General features: G+C 40.0%; 1 protein-coding gene across 1 annotated transcript; it reads right to left on the bottom strand.

Moving 5' to 3' along the window:
- Positions 1–2671: 2671 nt before the first annotated feature.
- Positions 2672–3073, bottom strand: LOC145046709 (sigma factor binding protein 1, chloroplastic-like). Its single transcript, XM_078994987.1, has one exon. It carries the CDS (start codon positions 3071–3073, stop codon positions 2672–2674), a length of 402 nt encoding a protein of 133 aa, XP_078851113.1.
- Between the last annotated feature and the right edge of the window lie 19117 nt (positions 3074–22190).

Below are 22190 nucleotides of genomic sequence, written 5' to 3'. Positions count from 1 at the left end.
ATGCATGAGAAGGAATTCGTTAAGCACGACACGATCTCTAGATGTATAGGTAGAGAAGACCAAACAAAATTGTGGTTTGATATTTGGGTGGGTCATAACCCTTTTTTTCCCGGTTTAATCATCTTTTTTACCTTGACCACAATCCTAATTGTCGGGTCTTTGATAGGTGGGATAGGGCTGGAAGTTTTATTGCATCAGAACGTTATAGATGGTTGTCTTTAAATGGTATTTTGGAGTTTATTGTCAAAGATATTAGGGGTCATATTAATGTTTTGAATCTTCCTTCTTGCGATATAGATACGAGATGGAATGGTCTTGTGCCACAGAAGATAAACATCTTCATTTGGAGAGCTTGTCTAGATCATTTGCCTTCAAGACATAACCTCTCCAAAAAGGTTTGGAGGTTGCTAACATTATGTGCCCTTTTTGTTTTTGGGAATATGGACAATTTGTTTGTCAAATATGAAATGGCAGTTAAAACGTGGAATTCAATCCTTCAATGGTTTGGCCTTTAAATTCCAGAATGATAAACTTTTTTAGATAATTTTTCTTGAGTGGATCGAATCAATGTTCAAAATAGCAGAAGAGTTATCTTGATGTGATTTGTTTGGTGACTTGATGGGCTATTAGGAAATACATAAACACTTTGATGATTAAAGAAGGTGACTTTGGTACGAAAGCAATTACGGACCTCATTGTTGATAATTAGTTTGATTGAATTGTGAATAAGAATAGTTAACTTATTCTTTCTTGGATCAAATGGATCCAAACCCGTTACTTTTTTATTCCTTATGTAATTCACTATCTCCTTGCTACCTCCGGTTTGTTTTTAATAAATATTTTCAACTGTCCAAAAAAAAAATTGAGTTGGAGTATGGAATAATTCGAAAACATCTATCAATTCAATTCTCTATAAAAACAAACTCCAAAACGTTAAAATTTTCTATGCAAGTATGTTTCTCAAGGAGGTTTAATTCTAGCTCGACTCATAAATATTAACAAATAAACATGACTTGTAATTGTCGATAAGTATTAAAAGTCAATGTTTTAAAAGTAGATATTCTTGTATTCTACAAGCCCATATTTACATGAGCCCATATTTATATTCAAATCATATAGAATTTAACTTATTCAAAACTTAAATCAAATCTAAATTCGAATTGATGAATGATGAGTCGAATATGCCATTTTGAATAGCCGCCACACATGAGGAAAGAATGATGTGGAGAAAAACACGAGCCAAGCAAATGTTAATAATATCTAGATTTGCTTGGATATTTTTGGTCTCTCATGAAATCTGTACGGACGGATAGTACCATAAATGTGTATTATAAAAATATTATTTTTTATTTGATATAAAATAATACTATATAAAACTATTAATTAAACATTCAATATATTTTGATATGCCTTTAATAATATATAATAAAGCAAACTTGAGAAATAAAATCAAAGTCGATACATATCATAAATCGGGGTGAAATATGGCTCTTACATAGGAATTGAAGTAAAATATATAATAGAAGTTAAGCAAGTAAAGATTATAGTTAGCGACATCCATCAATCGGTCTTATGGTTACCATAAGAAAAGATAAGTTATATATAATTTCCTTTAAACAACGACCGTATTGACTAGACTGGAACCTAGTATTTCACTTATGAATTGTTATTTCATATATGAACGAAAGGTTTTCAAAGAAAATAATTTGAATATATGATCTATTATATTTATAAAAATATTGTTGTATAGTCCGTCAAATTCATCAGTTTTCTTTGTTCAAAGAACATATAATGTGACGATGTTATAAAAAAAATGAATTAAAATAAAGGGTTAAGTTGTTCTTTATCCAATGGAATCTCACCATTTATGCAACAATTCAGAGTTTTGGATGAAATCTGCAATCATGCTTAATTATTCTATAACCAAAATATGTAATATTTGCAAATGAAACCAATGCCCTCATTACCGACACTAACAGAAGAGCGTATAACTTTTATATCTATACTTGCAACCATATATAGATATATATTTCACCATTAACAAATTTATGCAATAATTTTTCATTTTTTAACTAAATTTATGAAACTCACATGAAGTCTATAGGTCACATGTTGCATATTTTGGTTATAGAATGAATCGTAGTTACATACTTCGTAGAAAAAACAACTTATTTTATTGTACAAATTAGAAAAAAAAAAGTCGTTTTATAATTAAATAGGTACTTAATCTAGAAAACTATGATAGCTTTGTTAATGATTCAAGTTGTAAGACTTTGGGACAGTACGTACATGTGTTTGTTTCATCCTGCATTTTAAAAGAGTACGCAATCTTAATACTCTTATTGGAATAAATTATTTCTTGCTGTAAATCAGATAACCATACCTGATAAGATAAATTTTTTGTTATAATTATATAATGCATGCGTGGTTTTATATTTGGTAAAATAACAAGCGTAAGATCTTAATTAAGATCTTTAAATTTGCATAATCAAGTCTTATTATTGTTTCACTCATAAGTTTGATCATGACATATTTACTTATTAAACCAACATGTGACCATATACATCTTCAAATTAAGCACCCGAGATCAGGTAAAACGACTTACCGTACACCCATTTACTATTCTTGACAATTTAAGAAACGAATCAATACATGATCACTGGATCAAGAATCAAGATCCAAAGTCATGAGGGAAAAGTGGGGAAAAACTCTCAAGCATCTGAGGCGTAATTATCAAATCATCCGAGACTTGATCTTCTCGACAAGCAGATTCATGAGAAGGATCCGATCCAGCAGCAGGTAACTGTGCATCAAGACTCGCACGATTTATAAGTTTCCACTTCTGTTGAGCACCGAGGCAACCTACTTCGTGGTCTCTCTCCGGAACTTCGGCAAGTGCTCCTGGTGGTGGGGAGATAGCGTATCTGCCGGTGAACTGTTGCACCACTGCTCGGAATTCAGATGGGGTTGCCTTGATTTTCATAGGATTAGAGATGTAAACAACTTTAACTGGGTTTTTCTTGCTGGATTTTTGTGACCTTTTTTCAAGTTTTACACTCGGTAGCTTCTCCATTTGGAAGTCAAGTAGAAGAAGAGAGAAAACGGCAGGTAAAATGTGATGGTCGATAGAGAAAAGTGGGAAGATATGAAGGAGAGAGAAAGGTATATATCTCAATTATCCAGCATGTGTGTATACATATATATACATATATCTGTCTATATATGTATGTATGGACAAGAAAGTTTACAATCTAGTTAGAGGGGTTTTGTTGTCTTTTAAATAATAGAATTATTAAAATCTATCTTGTGAACTACTAGTTCGATCGGTATATTTTAACATTGATTCAAATAGAGAAGTTAGTTGCCAGCATGAATAACAAAAACCACCCAACATGTCAATGCATAAAGCATGCAATACAAAAATAGTCATTTAGTTATCCCCACAATTGAACATCAATAAAACCTAAATAACTTAGGTGTAAAAAAAGTTAGCTTATAATCTAACTTATAGGTTAGCTTATGATCTAGTTTATTATAACTTAATGTTTGGTAAATTTAGCTTAGCATGGATCATAAAATAACTTATGAATTAAACTTATTTATATGTTAGTTTGTGATAACTTATTAATAAACTAATTTATAATCTAAAAATTATTTTTTTCTCTAATTTGCCAAACAAATCCTATGCTCCGTTTAAGAAAGTTATACAATTAAAACTTTCATTCACGAATGTGTGTCGTGGATCTTTTGTAATCACTCACATAACTTCTTTTATTATCTCCTAGTTTTGAATTAAATTGTGCAAAAATAAAAAAATAAAAAAACATAGCCCTCCCTAGTACCCTCATGCCATATACTGATGTACTCTATTACCACTCACACCTGTCCTTCCCCCTGATTCCTTTAATACTAATTGGGTGCATTTCACAAAAATTTCAAAAGAAAGTGACAAAAATGACAAATATATATATATATATATATATATATATATATATATATATATATATATATATATATATATATATATATATATATATATATATATATATATATATATATATATATATAACGAATACAAAATGATCACTTTTTGGTGGGTAAGTAGCTCAAAACTACCACCTATTGCAGCAGGACCACACAAATAGGTATATACTGTGAAAAAGTTTTATTTGTCATAAAATAATGAAAAAGGATAGATTTGGTCAGTTTCACTTTTTCACATAGTGTCTGTCTAAACTGAAAGGACAAATTATACGGATGGTCCCTATGGTTTGGTGTTTGTTATGCGCGTAGTCCATAACTTCATTTTTAACCCCGCCAATCCTCAATTGTTTGATTTATTATACGCTTGGTCCTAATCTAACCTACTGTTTGATTTTGGAGTTAAAACCCCCATGTGTCTTGCATGGTGGGGGTAATTCTGTTCTTCTACTTATTTATCCTCTTCAAAAATCCTAGATCGGTCATTAGAAGCATCGCCATTTTCTTCCTCTACGTTATTTCTCTCAGCTCATCTCCCTTTTCTTTAATCTCTTTTGTAAAAACAAAAATCAACAATGGTGAAATGTAATTGCAAGCAACCAAGTGTTATATTGACTTCGTGGACTGACGACAACCCCGGAAGAAGGTTTTATGGATGCTCAAAGAAGGTAAGATAGTTTAGATTCTTTCTAACTCAAGCTGTTGTGTGACAATGACTTGATGCTGGTTGGATTTGAACTTTACGGGGACGTAAATGTAAGTTTATTGGATGGGTTGATGAGGAAGGATGTGGACGATGTACTAAGATAATTCCAAGGTTGTTGAAGGCTAAGAACAAAGTTGAAGCTAAGAATCGGATGCTGAAGATGATCATTATTTTAAGCTAGGTGTTCATAGGAATCATTATTTACAAGTTGTAGTGTTTCAGAAGATCCAACTAGTATGTTATGTAGGATTGTTATTCTAGAATTTATTTTGGCTTTGAAGTATCCATGTAGTTGGTTGTTGTCTGTGAATTTGAAGTGTTTCTAAAATGTATTTTGATTAAGTGTTTGTGAATTTGATAATATTTTGGTAATATATTGCTAATATTTGGTCAAGTTATGGTGAATTTGGTAACAAAATTAAACACTAACAGTTGATAATATATTGGTGTCAAATATATGGTCAAATTAAACACTAACAATTGATATAAACAAACAATAACATACGCTAACAAAAACAATCAATAACATAAGTGAGATTTAATAAAAGGTAATTCACTTTCCGTAACATAGTTTCATACATCACCAAAAGGATTAACCAAAAGAAACACAATTTACCAAAAAGTATTAACCATAAGGACATAGTTTAACCAAAAGGACATAGTTTAACCAAAAGAACCGATTAACCAAAAAAACACACTTTGACTAATGAATCAAGTCCCTTTTCCCTCAACCAACTATTTATTTTCCCTTACCAGAACCACTAGCCTTACCAGAACCACCACGACCATTAGGTCTTTTAAAACGTCTCAAAAATAAGACCATAAAATTTTCATTTTTAGATTAACAAAACATCAAACCATATCATTGTCATAAAACCAAAGTTATCAAAATGTATCGATACATCATCGATATCAGAGTAAATCACAAACTGTGGAATCGAGTGGTGTGTGCTCTGCAATCATACCGAGCTCTTCCCTTTGGAACCAAACATACCTGAAACATAAACTGAAAACCATAAGCACAAAGCTTAGTGAGTTCCCCAAATACCACACACCATACATACATAAATAAACATATAATAGGCCCTTCCCTTCATCGGGCCCCGCCTAACATCCAGCCCCGCTCGGTATATAGATCTGTCAGACATTGGGCCCCGCCCAACATACATATAAACATATAAATGTTGGGTTTTGAGCAATCTAACACTTCCTAAGTGTGTATGCAACCCTAATAAACCTTGGATCTATGTTTGTCTAAATACATGCAAAATAATAAATTTTCCAAGGTTTATAACCTATCTAACATGGCATGGGGAACATTTCAACATAAAAGAGTTAGAAGAGATTACATACCTTTTGATGAGTTTGGTTCTAAGGAGTTTGAGGGCCAAGCACCAATAGTGTGAATGCCTCAAATGGAATCACAAAACACCACAAACTCTTGGAAAACTTTGAGAGAGTATACACACTTGTATAATTTCGGCCACACACAAGCTTACACACACTAGTTCACTAGTTGCCATTTCATGCTTCATAAGCATGCTTATATAGTGTGCATGGTTAGGGTGAAACCCTAATAACCCATGTCTTTTCCTTTCCAAGGATCCATGGGTTAAAAGCTCCATGGATCATCCATGGACTTCCATATAAGCCTAGCCCATTAACAAATGAGTATTAGCCCACACTATATAAAACCAATAGCCCATAATCTAATTAGTCTTCCTTTTAATCTCTAAATTAATTCATAATTAATTTAAGACTAAAACTAATTAAATAACATAACTCCATATTAATATATTATAACTTATAATATATTAATAAACATATGTGTATAACTCTCATAAAATTATCCATAAATAGTTTGGATGAGATGCAACCCAAATGGACCATGCCGGTCGGGTCAAGTGTATACCAAATAAGTTATGGACTTAGACACCTTATCCAACAGACTCCCACTTGGATAAGTCTAATAACTGTATTTGCCTATATAACTTCAAGAACCAACCAGCAATCGTAGCTCTCGAAAACTCTGTCGAACTATGAAGCGCCATTTTTAAGACAAGTGATCACATAATCCTCTGTTCTCATGATATCAGCCGGATAAACACATGGAACTATGTCTTGCTTATTGTCTAGCAGTTGTTTCTCAATTTTCCGATTTGTTTGACGAAGAAATTCACTGAACACATCGGTTTAGTTCTGACCGGGCCCGGTACATGGGTCAACACAAAATCATCGAGGGGCCCAGATATCGCTTCTATTTCTAGAAGGAACAGATAAACTTTGACTGATATGCTTGTTCTACTACTTATTGAATTGTACACAAAGGCACGTTTTATAACATCAAGTTACTGATGCGTTTACGTGCAATCAATGCACAACCAACTCATAAGTAACAACTCATATCTCTAGGTTTGAAGATTTATATGATATTATCGTCTCACGATCACTCGAGATAAATTCCATGAAGTGATACAACCAACTCATAAGTAACAACTCATAAGTAACAACTCATGAATGTTGCAGCAACCATTGCCATGTCTAAACACCTTTAGCCATCTACAAACCCAATTCACGACAATCTTGATTCATACCTACTTCCGACGTATGATCGATTGTGGAGGTTTGAATAAATTAATTATTCTGGAAGTCAAAACATGCAAAACTGAAACAATAGTAAATAATTGACAATGACAGTAACACTTTACTCATAAATAAATCACAAATTTTATTCATCATTAAACGTCGATTACATTTTACAAGTTTCAGGAAAACTATCTAATCTGTAAAACTAATATCGTCCCTCAGCCCGATGCGCCTCGCTTGCTGAAAATGCTTAACCCTCGTTAGTCCCTTCGTAAGGGGATCTGCAGGATTCTCATCCGACGATATCCTCCTTGCCACGAGGAGTCCTTCTTCAATCTTGTGTCTTTTGAAATGAAATTTTCTGTCAATGTGTCGGGATCTGCCATGATCTCTTGGTTCCTTGGCTAAGGCAACCGCACTATTGTTGTCACAGAAAATCTCTATAGGTTCCTTAATAGCTGGTACAACTCAAAGGTCTCCGATGAAGTTCTTTAGCCATATCGCCTCCTTCGCTGCTTCACTCACTGCTATATACTCTGATTCACAAGTCGAATCATCCACCGTCTCCTGCTTGGAACTTTTCCAAGAAATTGCCCCTCCATTTAAGGTAAAGATCCAGCCTGACTGAGAGGGGAAGTTATCCCTATCAGTCTGAAAACTAGCATCACTATACCCTAATACTCTCAAGTCATCACTCCCACCAAGGGTAAGGACCCAATCCTTAGTCCTTCGCAGGTACTTAAGAATGTTCTTTACCGCGGTCCAATGAGCCTTGCCAGGGTTCCCTTGATACCTGCCGACCATGCTCAAAGCAAATGCCACATCAGGGCGGGTACAAGTCATAGCATACATGATCGAGCCAACAGCGGAAGCATACGGTAATTGGCTCATCTCAGCTATCTCTGCCTCTGTACTCGGACTCTGAGTCTTACTCAGTTTGGCATTGCTTTGGATCGGTAAATCTCCTTTCTTGGAATTCTCCATGTTGAACCTTTTCAGCACCTTATCCAAGTAGGTACTCTGACTAAGTCCAATTAGTCTTCTACTCCTTTCTCTTAATATCTTTATCCCTAGGATATAGGCAGCCTCCCCTAGGTCCTTCATAGCAAAGCACTTCCCAAGCCAGGACTTAACCTCCTGCAAGGTTGGGATGTCATTTCCTATGAGTAGTATGTCATCCACATACAATACCAAGAAGCTAACTATACTCCCACTAGCTCTGACATACACGCAAGACTCATCTTCACTTCTCGAGAAACCAAACTCTTTGACCTTCTCATCGAAACAAAGATTCCAGCTACGAGATGCTTGTTTTAACCCATAAATGGAATTCTTAAGCTTGCATACTCTGTTTGGGTACTCTGCACTGACAAAACCCTCTGGCTGATTCATGTACACATCCTCAGCCAACTTTCCATTAAGGAAAGCGGTTTTGACATCCATTTGCCATATTTCATAATCATGAAATGCAGCAATGGCTAACATAACCCTAATAGCCTTAACCTTTGCTACCGGCGAGAAGGTTTCATCATAATCAATACCTTGAGTTTGAGTAAAACCCTTCGCAACCAGTCGAGCCTTATAAGTATGCACTTTTCCTTCCATGTCGGTCTTCTTCTTGAAGATCCATTTGCACCCGACTGTTTTACGGCCTGGTACATTGTCAACCAAGTTCCAAACTTGATTGTCATACATAGACTGCATCTCGCTGTCCATAGCCTCCTTCCATTTAGCAGACTCTGGGCCTGCCATGGCTTCCTTGACACTGCTAGGTTCATCCAAATTTACCAATGTACTATCATTGATAAACGTATCACCTTCCGTAGTAATATGAAAGCCATAATAAAACGAATGTGTGTTTCTTACCCGTGTAGAACGCCTTGGAGGTACAGACTCGTCAGCTGGATCAACAGGAGTTTCCTCCTCAGGTTGATTGCTAGTGTCTGAGGTTCCTTCACCAATTGATTCTTGAATTTCTTCAAGATCAATTTGCCTCCCACTATCTCCTTGGCTTATAAATTCTCTCTCACGAAAGACCCCTCTTCGTGCTACAAAGACCACATTCTCACTGGGTCTGTAGAAGAGGTAACCGAAGGATTTCTGTGGGTAGCCGATGAAAATACACCTTTCACTTTGGGGTTCAAGCTTATCATGAGTTTCACGCCTCACGAAAGCTTCGCAACCCCAAATTTTGATGTGGTCCAAATTGGGAACCTTCCCAGTCCACATCTCATGAGGTGTTTTGGTAACCTTCTTTAAGGATATGGGCGGCAGTATCTAAGGCATACCCTCAAAAAGAGATTGGTAACGAAACTCGAATCATCATAGAGCGAACCATGTCTAACAAGGTTCGATTACGCCTCTCAGCTACACCATTCAACTGTGGTGTCCTGGGATGAGTCAATTGTGAGACAATCCCACACTCCTTAAGATAGTCAAGGAACTCGGTACTAAGATACTCACCACCTCGATCGGATCGAAGCATCTTAATGTTCCTTCCCAATTGATTTTCTACTTCCTGTTTGAATTCCTTAAGCCTTTCAAAGGTTTTTGACTTATGTTTGATTAAGTAGACATACCCATATCTACTAAAATCATCAATAAAAGTCACATAATACCGATTAGCATCCCTTGTGGCGGTTTTGAATGGCCCACATACATCAGTATGTATTAGGTCCAACAAACCCTCACCCCTCTCACAAGTTCCAGTGAAGGGTGATTTTGTCATCTTTCCAAGTAGACAAGATTCGCAACTATCATCCGATTTAAGGTCAAATGATTCCAAGACTCCACTCTTTTGGAGTTGGCCTATGCGTTTCTTGTTTACATGTCCAAGACGACAATGCCACAATGATGCTTTATCTAGGCTAGTAGAAGAATCAATATACAACACATTATTTCCTAAGTTGTCTACAATCGACACAGTTTCATACACACCATCACAAGGTAATGCTTTAAAATAAAACACATTATTAAAGAAAGCATTAATACCACCACATTCATTATCAAACGAAAAGGTAAAACCTTGTTTGTACAAAGCATGAAAAGAAATAATATTCCTCGCCATATCAGACGAGTACACACATTTATTCAAATCTAATTTTAACCCATTATTAAGCAACAAAGTATAAACTCCAATCTTGGAAACAGGTGAAGCCTTCCTATTCCCCATGATCAAGTTTATCTTCCCATGCTCCACATCCTCACTTCTTCTTAGGCCCTGCAAATCAGAACATATGTGAATACCACATCCTGTATCAAGCACCCAAGAGTTAGAATATGTTGAGTAATTAGACAATATAGTGTAAATACCTGCATGGGTGGGTTTCACTTTCCCATCCTTTAGATCCTACAAGTACTTAGGGTAGTTTCGCTTCCAGTGTGCCTTTTCATGGCAATAAAAGCATTCAGCATCCTTGAAAATGGCAGAAGGAGTGACAGAACCGCTCTTGGTCTTCGATGAGGAGCCTTCAAGAGACTTTCCCTTGGTACCCTTCGAAGGGTGCTTCCTCTTCTTCCCTTTGCCTTTCCCGATAGCCAAAACAGGGGTAGATGTTGGAGTAGGAGTAGTAGAGGTAACAACCGCCTTACCCTTAAGACCGGATTCCGTGGTCTTCAAGAGTCCTTGAAGCTTGCTGAGGGTAACTTCCTCCTTGTTCATATGATATGCCATACGAAAATGGTCATAACAAGAAGGAAAGGAGTGCAAAATGATGTCAATTGCCAACTCCAGCTTACCTTGGTGTACGCCCCGCGTATGCTGCTAGTTTAGGCTTCGAGCGTTTGGGCCTCGGTGTGGGCTAAGTTTTGGACTTAGGGTCTTTGGGCCTTAGTGGCCTTCAGAATTCAGTTATTATGGGCCAAAGATTAGTATTGCGCTTGAGAAAGGCCCAATAAAGGGCTTTGGGCCCAATGGAGCAAATTGGGTCATTAGTGGGCCTTTAGTGGGGCCATGGATGGACTTACAAGGAATTGAGGGTTTCGGGCCATGTTGTGACCCATGCCATAACAGGGGTAAAATGGTCATTTTACCCATAGGAGAATCTCTATTCTGATTTAGTATTTTATTTCCCATGATAGCTGGGAAGCAGCCGGAGCAGCAGTTAGGGATTTCTCATTCAGGAGTTCAGCAGTCAGCATCACGAGGTGAGTTTCCTTCCAGCAGGAACGAGTCTAAGGCCACAATGTCGGCCCATTTAACTAGTAGTAGTTTCCAGACTTCGGTTCGATGCAGTAGTTAGAATGTTTGATGCCTTCGTGGCTCAGACAGGGTTTATGTGTTATGTGTTCCGGGCTACGGCCCGATGCAGTATGTTGTTTATGTGTTCATGCTAGTTGATATGTTTATGCTATGCTATGTTATGCTCAGTTAGTTTCCGGACTTCAGTCCGATGCACGGGACAAGGTCCTAGTCAGTTCTAGATTTTAGTCTGATGCAGGAGACAGTCCCAGTCAGTTTCGGACTTCATTCCAATGCAGTTGCTGGACTTCGGTCTGATGCAGAGGGCAAGGCCCTGGTTAGTTCCGAACTTCGGTCCGATGCAGTTTCTGGACTTCGGTCCGATGTAGTGGGCAAGGCCCAGTATGTGTTTATATGTTATTGTATGGTATGTGGTAGTTTGGGGGAGCTCACTAAGCTTCGTGCTTACAGTTTCATTTTTGGTTTCAGGTACTTCCACAAGTAAAGGAAAGAGCTCGGGATGATGGCATCGCACACACCACAGCTTCAGTTGTACTGGGAGTTGATTTAGCTTTTCATTGATATGTTTTGATTAAGTCTTGATACAGTTTTCTTGTGATACGTGTTATGGTTTTGAGATATTGACGTATGGGTTTTATTTTATAGTATTGAAATGATGATTTTAGTAAAGATTAAACAAAAATTTTTGGGTCGTATTTTGGGATGTTACAAGTTGGTATTAGAGCCTTAGTTTGAGGGATTCAGATACACTTTCGGGTGTGTCTGAACTCAAACTAAGGAAACGGTAAAATATTTTCAAAGGAAAAACAGTTTCGAAAAAGGAATTATTTTTTGAAAAGAACTTAGAAATAAAAAAAAGAGTATTGATAAAGAGTAAAAGGTGTGGTGTGTGCGATCAGCCGAGCTCAAGTAAGTATTCCCAAATTACCCATACAAGTTTATATTATTAGTTTTAGTTTCAGTTCTAGATCAGTTCAGTTTCAGTTTCAATAGAACAACATGCTAGTATAGGACTAAGGATCTAGGAGGATGCCTTATGTGCCTGCTTTATGTGTTTCAGCTTGATAAGAATTACATGCTAGTAGTGAATAGACAGTAGTAGGATAGCCTGTGTAGGTTATGCCTGATAGTATGAGGTTAGCATTATATGCTAGTACAGTTTCTTGCTATGAGAATAGTTTGCATGAGTATGTTTCCTTTATCCAAATGTTGTTTGCTTTGTGCTTTGTGGGGCTCTGAGTAATGGGAGTTAACCATTAGGTGAATACGTCACGTCACATGTGGTCAGGATTGAATAATCTCAGAGTGCCGGATTTGACCCTATTATGCAATTCTAGTTTGAGTCTAACCGTTGTAGGGACGAGTCTTTTACTCGAAGGATTATCCGAGCCTCATTGCATGTGATGGTATTCAGGTGGTGGCCAATTGGCATTACAAGGAGGCCTTCAGCAACTAAGGACTGGTTTGGGTGAAGTTAAAGGTTTCCCTAGGGCAAGCCTAGGATGTGAGTAGCAGAAATCAGTAGCAGTAGAGTGACTTGGTGGAGTCAAGGTAGTTCTTGAGGAACGTACAGATAGATGTGGAAGGTAGTATGGGCCCGTACTACTGAAAGCTAGGATTCGTACTCGAATCAAGGAAGGCTGAGATGAGGTCGGGAAGCTTGTAGTAGCAGCGATCCCTTGAGATATTTCAGTGTACTAATGTTTTCCATGATATGTTTTCAAAATGGTGGTTTTGTGACCTAGGCCAGCAGCCGGCAGTTCAGGTGCCGGAGAGGGATCCGGATAAGATGAACAGACTAGAGAGTTTTTCACTTCTGAGGTGATGCATATCATTCTTGAGTAGACTCCAGTGATCTTTCGTTCGATCAAGGAGGGTCTACTAGAGTTGATGGAGGAGAGACTAGGCACATTCCGTGCTAAGGTGGCAGCCATGATGGGGTCACGCACGCTTACGTTTAGGGAGTTCCGAGCATGTGGAGCCCCGGATTATCACGGGGCGTGGGACCCTATAGCGAGTACTAGATGGTTGGCGGATGTGGTCAACGCTTTCTGCACGAGTAGATTTCCCAAGGGGGATAAGGTTAGATTGGCATCCTATCTTCTGAAGGACAGGCACGAGATTGGTGGGAGGAGGTCAGGCATGAGCATTGGAGATGACGTAGCTTTGGATGCTATGATGTGGGCTAACTTTACTACCAGGTTCAGGGCTGAGTTTGCACCGGTTATTGAGGTGCAACAGTTGGACAGAGAGTTTTAGGACCTCACCTAGACGACATAGACAATGGCGGAGATCACCACCAAGTTGAGGGAGAGGGCACTTCTTGTTCCTCAGTACGCAGCTGATGACGAAATGAAGATGGCTCGGTATCATGAGATGCTGCGGAGTGATATCCACCAGTTTGTGAGCCAGTCCAGCTGTAAAACGCTGGATGACATGATTGCTAGGGCGAGAGAGAGAGAGAGAGAGAGAGAGAGAGAGAGAGAGAGATTGACCTTGAGATGGAGAGAAAGAGGAAGCTGGAGGCGGCTCCAGGTACAGGGAGTTAGGGAAAAAAGCCCAAGGGTTCAGATCACAGAGCTAGGAGTCAGCAGAGCCATGGTCGGTGTGGCAAGTGTGGGAGATTGCATGATGGGGCGTACAAGGCAGGGAGTGCCGGCTGCTATAAGTGCGGCCGGACTGGGCATGTGAGTAGAGATTGTACAGCCACTACAATCGCCATTGCGGCATCAGATCTGATTTGCTTCCAGTGCAATCAGAGGGGGCATAAAAAGTCCCAGTGTCCGAGTTTAGCTGCTGCGGGGAAGGTGTCAGCACACGCTCCTGCTACATTGAGGATTATAGATGGTCGTCAGGGCCGAGTTGAGACGCCGATGGCGAAGAGTAAGGCTTTTCAGCTGATTGTAGAGGAGAAGCAAGCGACTTCTGACGTGGTTACGGGTATGTATTTTTCCCTTATCTCTGCATTTATTATTGATTGTTTCTTATGGTTATATGTTTTGTATAGGGTCGTTCTCAGTGAACGGCATTTCCGCCACAATATTGTTTGATTCGGGGGACACCCGATCATTCGTTTCTATTGTGCTTAGCAAGAGGTTTAGTAGAGCTCTAGGAGAGATAGATTGTCCACTTGAGGTTGAGATAGCAGTTGACAGCACCATTAGGGTGGCGAGGGTACATAGAGGATGTTCTCTACAGTTATTCGATGAGCAGTTTCCGGTGGACTTGGTCCTTATTCCCCTGTGAGGGAATACGGTCATAGTAGGCATGGATTGGCTAAGCCCCAATGAGGCGGTGATAGACTGTGAGCTGCAGTTAGTGAAGGTTCGCACTCCCAGTGGGGAGAGATACTGATTCAGGAAGAGAGGCCACAATGCGGACCAGTTATGTGTTTAGCAGCGAGACCGAGATGCTATTTCTATCAAGGTTGCACCAGTTATATTTCCTATGTTTTAGATGCCTGGGAGAAGGGCAAGTCGACGGTTGACGATGTTCCGGTAGTGCGAGACTACCCTGATGTATTTCCAGAGGATTTTCCTGGAATACCTCCCGAGAGACAGGTTGAGTTCAGGATTAACCCAATCCCTGGTGCGGCTCCGATTGCTAAGACACCGTATCGGTTGGCTCCCCCAGAGATGCAATACTTGTCTACACAGCTGCATGAGCTGCTAGACAAAGGTTTTATCAGGCCGAGCAGTTCGCCCTGGGGAGCACCGATTTTGTTCGTGAAGAAGAAGGATGGATCGCACCGTATGTGTATTGATTATCGGGAGTTGAATAAGGTAACGGTGAAGAGCCGTTACCCACTCCCAAGGATAGATGATTTGTTTGATCAGTTGCAGGGAGCGTCTTGGTTTTCCAAGATCGATTTATGCTCCGGGTATCATCAGATGCGAGTCAGGGATGAGGATGTGCAGAAGACTTCTTTTAGGACCCGTTATGGTCATTATGAGTTCGTGGTGATGCCGGTTGGGCTCACCAACGCTCCAGCCGCATTCATGGATCTCATGAACTGCGTATGTAGGCCGTTGTTGGATCGATCGGTGATAGTATTCATTGATGACATCTTGGTTTATTCCAAGACTAAGGAGCAGCACGAGGAGCACCTGAGGGAGGTGCTAGAGATTTTGAGGAGGGAGAGACTTTTTGTGAAGTTCTCCAAGTGCAAGTTTTGGTTGTGCGAGGTGCAGTTCCTTGGACACCTCGTCAACCAGAAGGGTATTTTGGTAGATCCGGCCATGATAGATGTCGTGATGCAGTGGGAAGTCCCAAGATCTCCATCTGAGATTAGGAGCTTCCTGGGTTTAGCAGGGTACTACAGGAGATTCATCCAGGATTTCTCCAAGATAGTTGTACTGCTCACTCGACTGACTAAGAAGTCGGTGGTGTTTCGCTGGGGGCCTGAGCAGCAGGCAGCATTTGAGACCCTCAGGCAGAGATTTTGCAAGGCACCGATTCTTACCTTGCCAGATGGAGTAGAGGATTTTGTAGTCTACTGTGATGCTTCGATCGCAGGTATGGGAGCAATGTTGATGCAGCGAGGTTGTGTGATAGCTTATGCCTCGAGACAGTTGAAGCCTCACAAGGCTAACTATCATACGCATGATTTAGAGTTGGGGGCAGTGGTGTTTGCCCTCAAGATTTGGAGACATTACCTCTATGGTGTCCGTTGTACCATTTACATGGATCACAATAGCTTGAGGTACCTCATGGATCAGCCGAATCTGAACATGAGGCAGAGGCGATGGTTAGATGTGTTGAAGGATTATGATTGTGAGATCCTTTATCACCCATGATCGGCAGCGGACCCGATCAGGGACATATGTTTGAGGATGACAGTAATTACTCCGTTGTTAGAGCAGATCAGAGGGGCTCAGGTCGAGGGCCTCAAGGAGGAGAGGCAGAAGTGTGAGAGGATTGTGGGCCGAGTAGCTTCCTTCGACTATGATAGTCGAGGATTGTTGAACCTTCATGGGAGAGTTTGGGTACTGTACTGGGGCGGTGTGCGGCTGGTATTGATGGACGAGGCCCAAAAGTCTCGATTTTCCATCCATCCGTGGGCAACGAAGATGTATAGAGATCTTCGACCTTATTATTGGTGGCCCTACATGAAGCGGGATGTCGCCTGGTATGTGGAGAGGTGCCTGACCTACAGGAAGGTTAAGGCAGAGCACCAGAGGCCTCACGACAAGATGCAGCCGTTAGACATTCCAGTGTGGAAATAGGAAGACATCACCATGGGTTTCATCACTAAGCATCCCTGGACCGCACGTGGAGTGGATTCGATTTGGGTTATTGTGGATCGATTGATGAAGAGTGCTCATTTTATACCGATCCAGGAGAGCATATCGGCGGAGAAGCTACCCGATATTTATGTACGAGAGGTTGTGGCACGACATGGAGTGCCTGTTTTGGTGGTGTCAGACCGAGACGTCCGTTTTACTTCCAGATTCTGGAAGCAGTTTCACGACAAGATGGGAACTCGTCTCCATTTCAGCACCGCTTTCCACCCCCAGACGGACGGGCAGAGCGATGGGACGAGTCAGACTCTCGAGGACATGCTCCGAGCATGTGTTCCAGATTTCGGTGGCAGTTGGGATACGTATCTTCCGTTAGCGGAATTTTCATATAACAACAGTTACCATGCGAGTATTGACCGTCCTCCTTACGAGATATACTACGGGAGGAAGTGCAGGACCCCGATTTTTTGGGGCGCGGTCGATCAGCAGGTCATTGGGACCACCGAGGTGGTGCTCAAGACGATAGAGTTGATCCAGTAGGTCCGTAGTAGAATGCAGACTGCGCAGAGTCGGAAGAAAAGTTACACCGACAGGAGGCGTTCAGACTTGGAGTTTCAGGTGGGTGACATGGTCCTCCTGAAGGTATCACCCTTGAAGGGTGTCATTAGGTTTCGGAAGAGGGGAAAGCTGGGCCCCAGGTTCATCGGGCCTTTTAGGGTTTTCGCCCGGGTGGGTCGTGTGGCTTACCGGTTGGATCTTCCGGCCGAGCTCAGCCAGATCCACAACACTTTCCATGTTTCCCAGTTACGGAAGTGTTTAGTGAAGGAGTCAGCAGTTGTACCCTTGGAAGACATTCAGGTTGAAAGCAGCCTGAATTACATTGAGAGACCGGTCACAATTTTGGATCAAAAGACAAAGACCTTGAGGAACAAGGTAGTTCAGCTAGTGAAGGTGCAGTGGTAGCACCAGAAGGGTTTAGAGTAGATGTGGGAAACCGAGGAGGAGATGTTTGAGCATTACCCGGAATTGTTTTCAGATTCAGTGGCAGCGGACTTCGAGGACGAAGTCTAATTCAAGTGGGGGGAGATTTGTATCGATCATCTTCTGAGGTATTAATTAATTTAATTTCTTGAATGTTAGTGGGCTTTGATTGGTAATTGTCATCTTGTATTGGATTGGACCTTCATTATTTTTGGGCCGAGATGTAAACTTCCCATAAGCTATACGCGGGGCGTAGTGTCTTTAGTTTGCACGGGTTGTGAGAGGCGTACGCGCAGCGTACCTAGAGGTACGCCCAACGTACACGACCAGGTGGCAAAACCCTAATTTTAGGGTTTGAGACGTATTTAAACCCCATTATAGCCTCCCATTTGGGCTTCTCACTTATCCTTCACCCCCTAGAAAACCCTAGTTCGTCCTTTTTTCCTTGTTGTGTGTGTGATTGATCATTGGGGCTCATTTTTGTGAAGAAAAGTTGGGAAAAAGAAGAAGAGAAGTGGAAGAAGGAGAACTTGAGTACCTTGAGCTCAAATATCTGGGATCATTCCTTCATTTGGCATTCAAAAGAGGTATAAAGCTTCCAACTTTCCTCTTGTAAGCTTAAATGTAGGAGTTTTTGGAAGTTTGGACCTTTTAGGTGCAAAGAAAGCACCTTTATCATGGAACTTAATTTTTGGAGCTTGGGATTGCTATCCTTGAAGCTCAAGTGTCCCCATAGTAGTAAAGTTTCGATTTTTGAGGCTTTCATGAAGCCATGCATGAGATCTAGCCACCTTCTTGGTTATAAATGGTTATTTTTAGAAGTTTGAGCTTAAGGGAGTCTTGTGAACCATCAATTAAGCAACTTTATGGTTTAAGACGTGGGATAAGACCTGGATCTAAGATTTTAGCTTCTAACTCAGATTAATAAGCACTTAATGAGACTTTTAGCTTAACTGTACGCTGGACGTACAAGGAGGTATGCGTCGCGTACAAGCCAGCAGCCAGTACGCTCAGCGTACCTTAGTGTATGCCCCGCGTATGCTGCCAGTTTGGGCTTTGAGTGTTTGGGCGTCGGTGTGGGCTGAGTTTTGGACTTAGGGTCTTTGGGCCTTAGTGGCCTTCAGAATTCAGTTATTATGGGCCAAAGATTAGTATTGGGCTTGAGTAAGGCACAATAAAGGGCTTTGGGCCCAATGGAGCAAATTCGGCCTTTAGTGGGGCCATGGATGGACTTAGAAGGATTTGAGGGTTTTGGGCCATGTTGTGACCCATGCCATAACAGGGGTAAAATGGTCATTTTACCCATAGGAGAATCCCTATTTTGTTTAGTATTTTATTTCCCATGATAGTTGCGAAGCAGCCGGAGCAACAATCAAGGATTTCTCATTCAGGAGTTTAGCAGTCAGCATCACGAGGTGAGTTTCCTTCTAGCAGGGACGGGTCTAAGGCCACAATGTTGGCCCGTTTAACTAGTAGTAGTTTCTGGGCTTTGGTCTTATGCAGTAGTTAGAATGTTTGATGCCTTCGTGGCTCAGATAGGGTTTATGTGTTATGTGTTCCGGGCTATGGCCTGATGCAGTATGCAGTTTATGTGTTCATGCTAGTTGATATGTTTATGCTATGCTATTTTATGCTCAGTTAGTTTCCAGACTTCAGTCCGATGCAGGGGATAAGGTCCTAGTCAGTTCTGGATTTTGGTCTGATGCAGTTGGTTCCGGACTTTGGTCCGATGTAGGGGACAAGGTCCCAGTCAGTTCCGGACTTCAGTCCGATGCAGTTTCTGGACTTCGGTCCGATGCAGAGGGCAAGGCCCTGGTTAGTTCCGGACTTCGGTCCGATGCAGTTTCTGGACTTCGGTCCAATACAGTGGGCAAGGCCCAGTATGTGTTTATATGTTATTGTATGGTATGTGGTAGTTTGGGGGAGCTCACTAAGCTTCGTGCTTACAGTTTCAGTTTTGGTTTCAGGTACTTCCGCAAGTAAAAGGAAGAGCTCGGGATGATGGCATCGCACACACCACAACTTTAGTTATCATGGGAGTTAATTTAGCTTTTCATTGATATGTTTTGATTTAGTCTTGATACAGTTTTCTTGTGATACGTGTTATGGTTTTGAGATATTGACGTATGGGTTTTATTTTATAGTATTGAAATGATGATTTTAGTAATGATTAAACAAAAATTTTTGGGTCGTATATTGGGATGTTACAGTTTATCCTAAAACACTAATACTAGTCGAGTTGACTTTGTTGACTTATTGACTTTTTTTGACCCAAAATTGACCATTGTCACACGTACTCAGCCTGTACGCTAAGTGCACTTGCTTTAGGGCTTGTACAATTCGCATACAAGCTAGTACGCCCAACATGCTCGACTAGTTTGGCCAACTTTCTCATTCAACTCTTAAATGGTTAAGGCTTTACTCCAAAACTTAGATCTGACTTCCTTGAGGTGGTTTATCATGTAAAGTTGCCAATTTTATGTACATGCATGGATTAATGAGGGTATTAGAGCTCAAAAGAGCTTAATGAATGACTTAATGCATACACGAGACGACCAATATCACCAAGCTTGTATTTTTATCGACAAAAGGGCCCGAAATGCTCCGATTTACAAGGTTAAGCCTCTAAAACGACCCTAGATCACAAGGACTAATCAAAAGGGACTAAAATGGCCGTAAACAAGTCCAAAAAATATCAATAATAGAACTTGTCAAGATAAGATCTTTATACCTCAAATTACTTGCAAAAGGAGTGATGATTCTGGATCTCTAAGCTTCACACCAAGCAATAAACCTTTAACCTTATTCTATCTCTTCAAAATGAGAAACAAAACACCAAATTTTCTTCTCAGGAGCTCAAAGACACAAAATGAAGGCTAAGGGTTGAAATTTAGGGTTTTAGGATAATGGAGGCTGATAAAGAAGCCAACCCTAGGGACTTAAGCAACTTATATAGGGTGCAACACCCTAATACTAGGGTTTCATTAAACCCCTCGTATTCCTAGTGTAATCCTTATACGCCCAGTGTATGAGGCTCAAACTTATATAGGGTGCAACACCCTAATACTAGGCTCAAACTTATATAGGGTGCAACACCCTAATGTGGTACACCACACGTACTAGCTTCTCGGCTAGTATGCTAAGTGTACCCTATGGTACTCCCCGTATACTAACTACAAGGACTAAAATGCAAAATCTTAATTACAAAATGCCTAAAAAGAAACATACCCAGTTCAAGTGTTACATCTTTGTCCTTTACAACTCCTTGCATTATGACCACTGTTGTTTCACTTTTAATAAGTAACTACCTTAAGGAATCTTGATGCTAAATTACCCTTTACCACATCATCAATTTCATAAGCTGATGTTTTGTGTTTCTTCTTTGGTCTACCTATTATGACATGATGTTTGGGAGGCATCAAATTTAGTGGACACATAGACTTTTCCTACATCCTTATCCCATTAGTGGCTTCATTTTTGAATGAGTACATATGTTTCCAGGTTTTTAGCCAATATACCTCATGGAACCAAGTTTCTGGTATTCCTACATCCACACTATTCTTCCTCATCTCCCATATAGTAGCAACAACATGTTTACATGACATCCCAGTGAGTTCCCATTTCCTGCACCAAAATGTTTGCTTAACCACATCTACTGCAAACTAGTCTATCCACGGGCCACTTACTTGATACTTACCATTTCCATAAAACATAGATCTATAATCTTCTGCCTTTTTTTGATCTTTTCCAAAGTCTGCCTAATTGTAGGTGCCAAAGGACCAATATATTTTCCAATGGCCTTTTCTACATTCATAATCTTCTTCATTAGATATTCCCTAATGAACTGTAGGCACGTAATAATTGGTTTTCATTTAGTTTTCCATTAAAATTTTCACACAAGTTATTAAGAAACAAATCAGAATGTGCTTTCCATGTTCAATCACATCACTAAAAGTCAATACTAACAAACTACATAAACCAGGAAAACATAAAGAATGTTTTTAGAATGAAATGTTATACCACTTAAATGGGACCTAGACTAATGCTGAGGTAGTATTATCTTAAGCTACTCATAACAATCATTGTTCAGCTTCTTTAGCTCTTACATGCCATTGTTAAACTGTTGTACATGTGTTGTAGTTTCACATGTCCATAAGAAGTCTTCAGAAGGTTTACCCCTCCATTGCTTCCTCATGTTATCCCAAATGTGAAGAACACAGTAATGATTTTTAGCACAAGGAAACAAGCTTGCAACTGCATGTAGAATACCCTACCAATCATACATAGATGTTTGTTAGTAAACAATTTAGAAATAAAGTAAAAAAATCTATGTTTTTAGTACCTTTTGTTTGTCTATTATAATAGTGAAATTAGAATAACTATTCAAGCCAAGATCCTCCCCAAGACAACTCAAAAACCAAGTCCATTAGTTGATGTTCTCTTTTTTAACCACAACATATGCCAATGGATATGTGCCCTTATTACCATCCAGTCC

Source organism: Lactuca saligna, chromosome 5 (genome assembly GCF_052625555.1).
Source record: "Lactuca saligna cultivar CGN05327 chromosome 5, ASM5262555v1, whole genome shotgun sequence".
NCBI lineage: Eukaryota > Viridiplantae > Streptophyta > Magnoliopsida > Asterales > Asteraceae > Lactuca > Lactuca saligna.
Note: the sequence above shows the minus strand (reverse complement) of the source record. Positions and strands in the feature narration are given on the sequence as shown.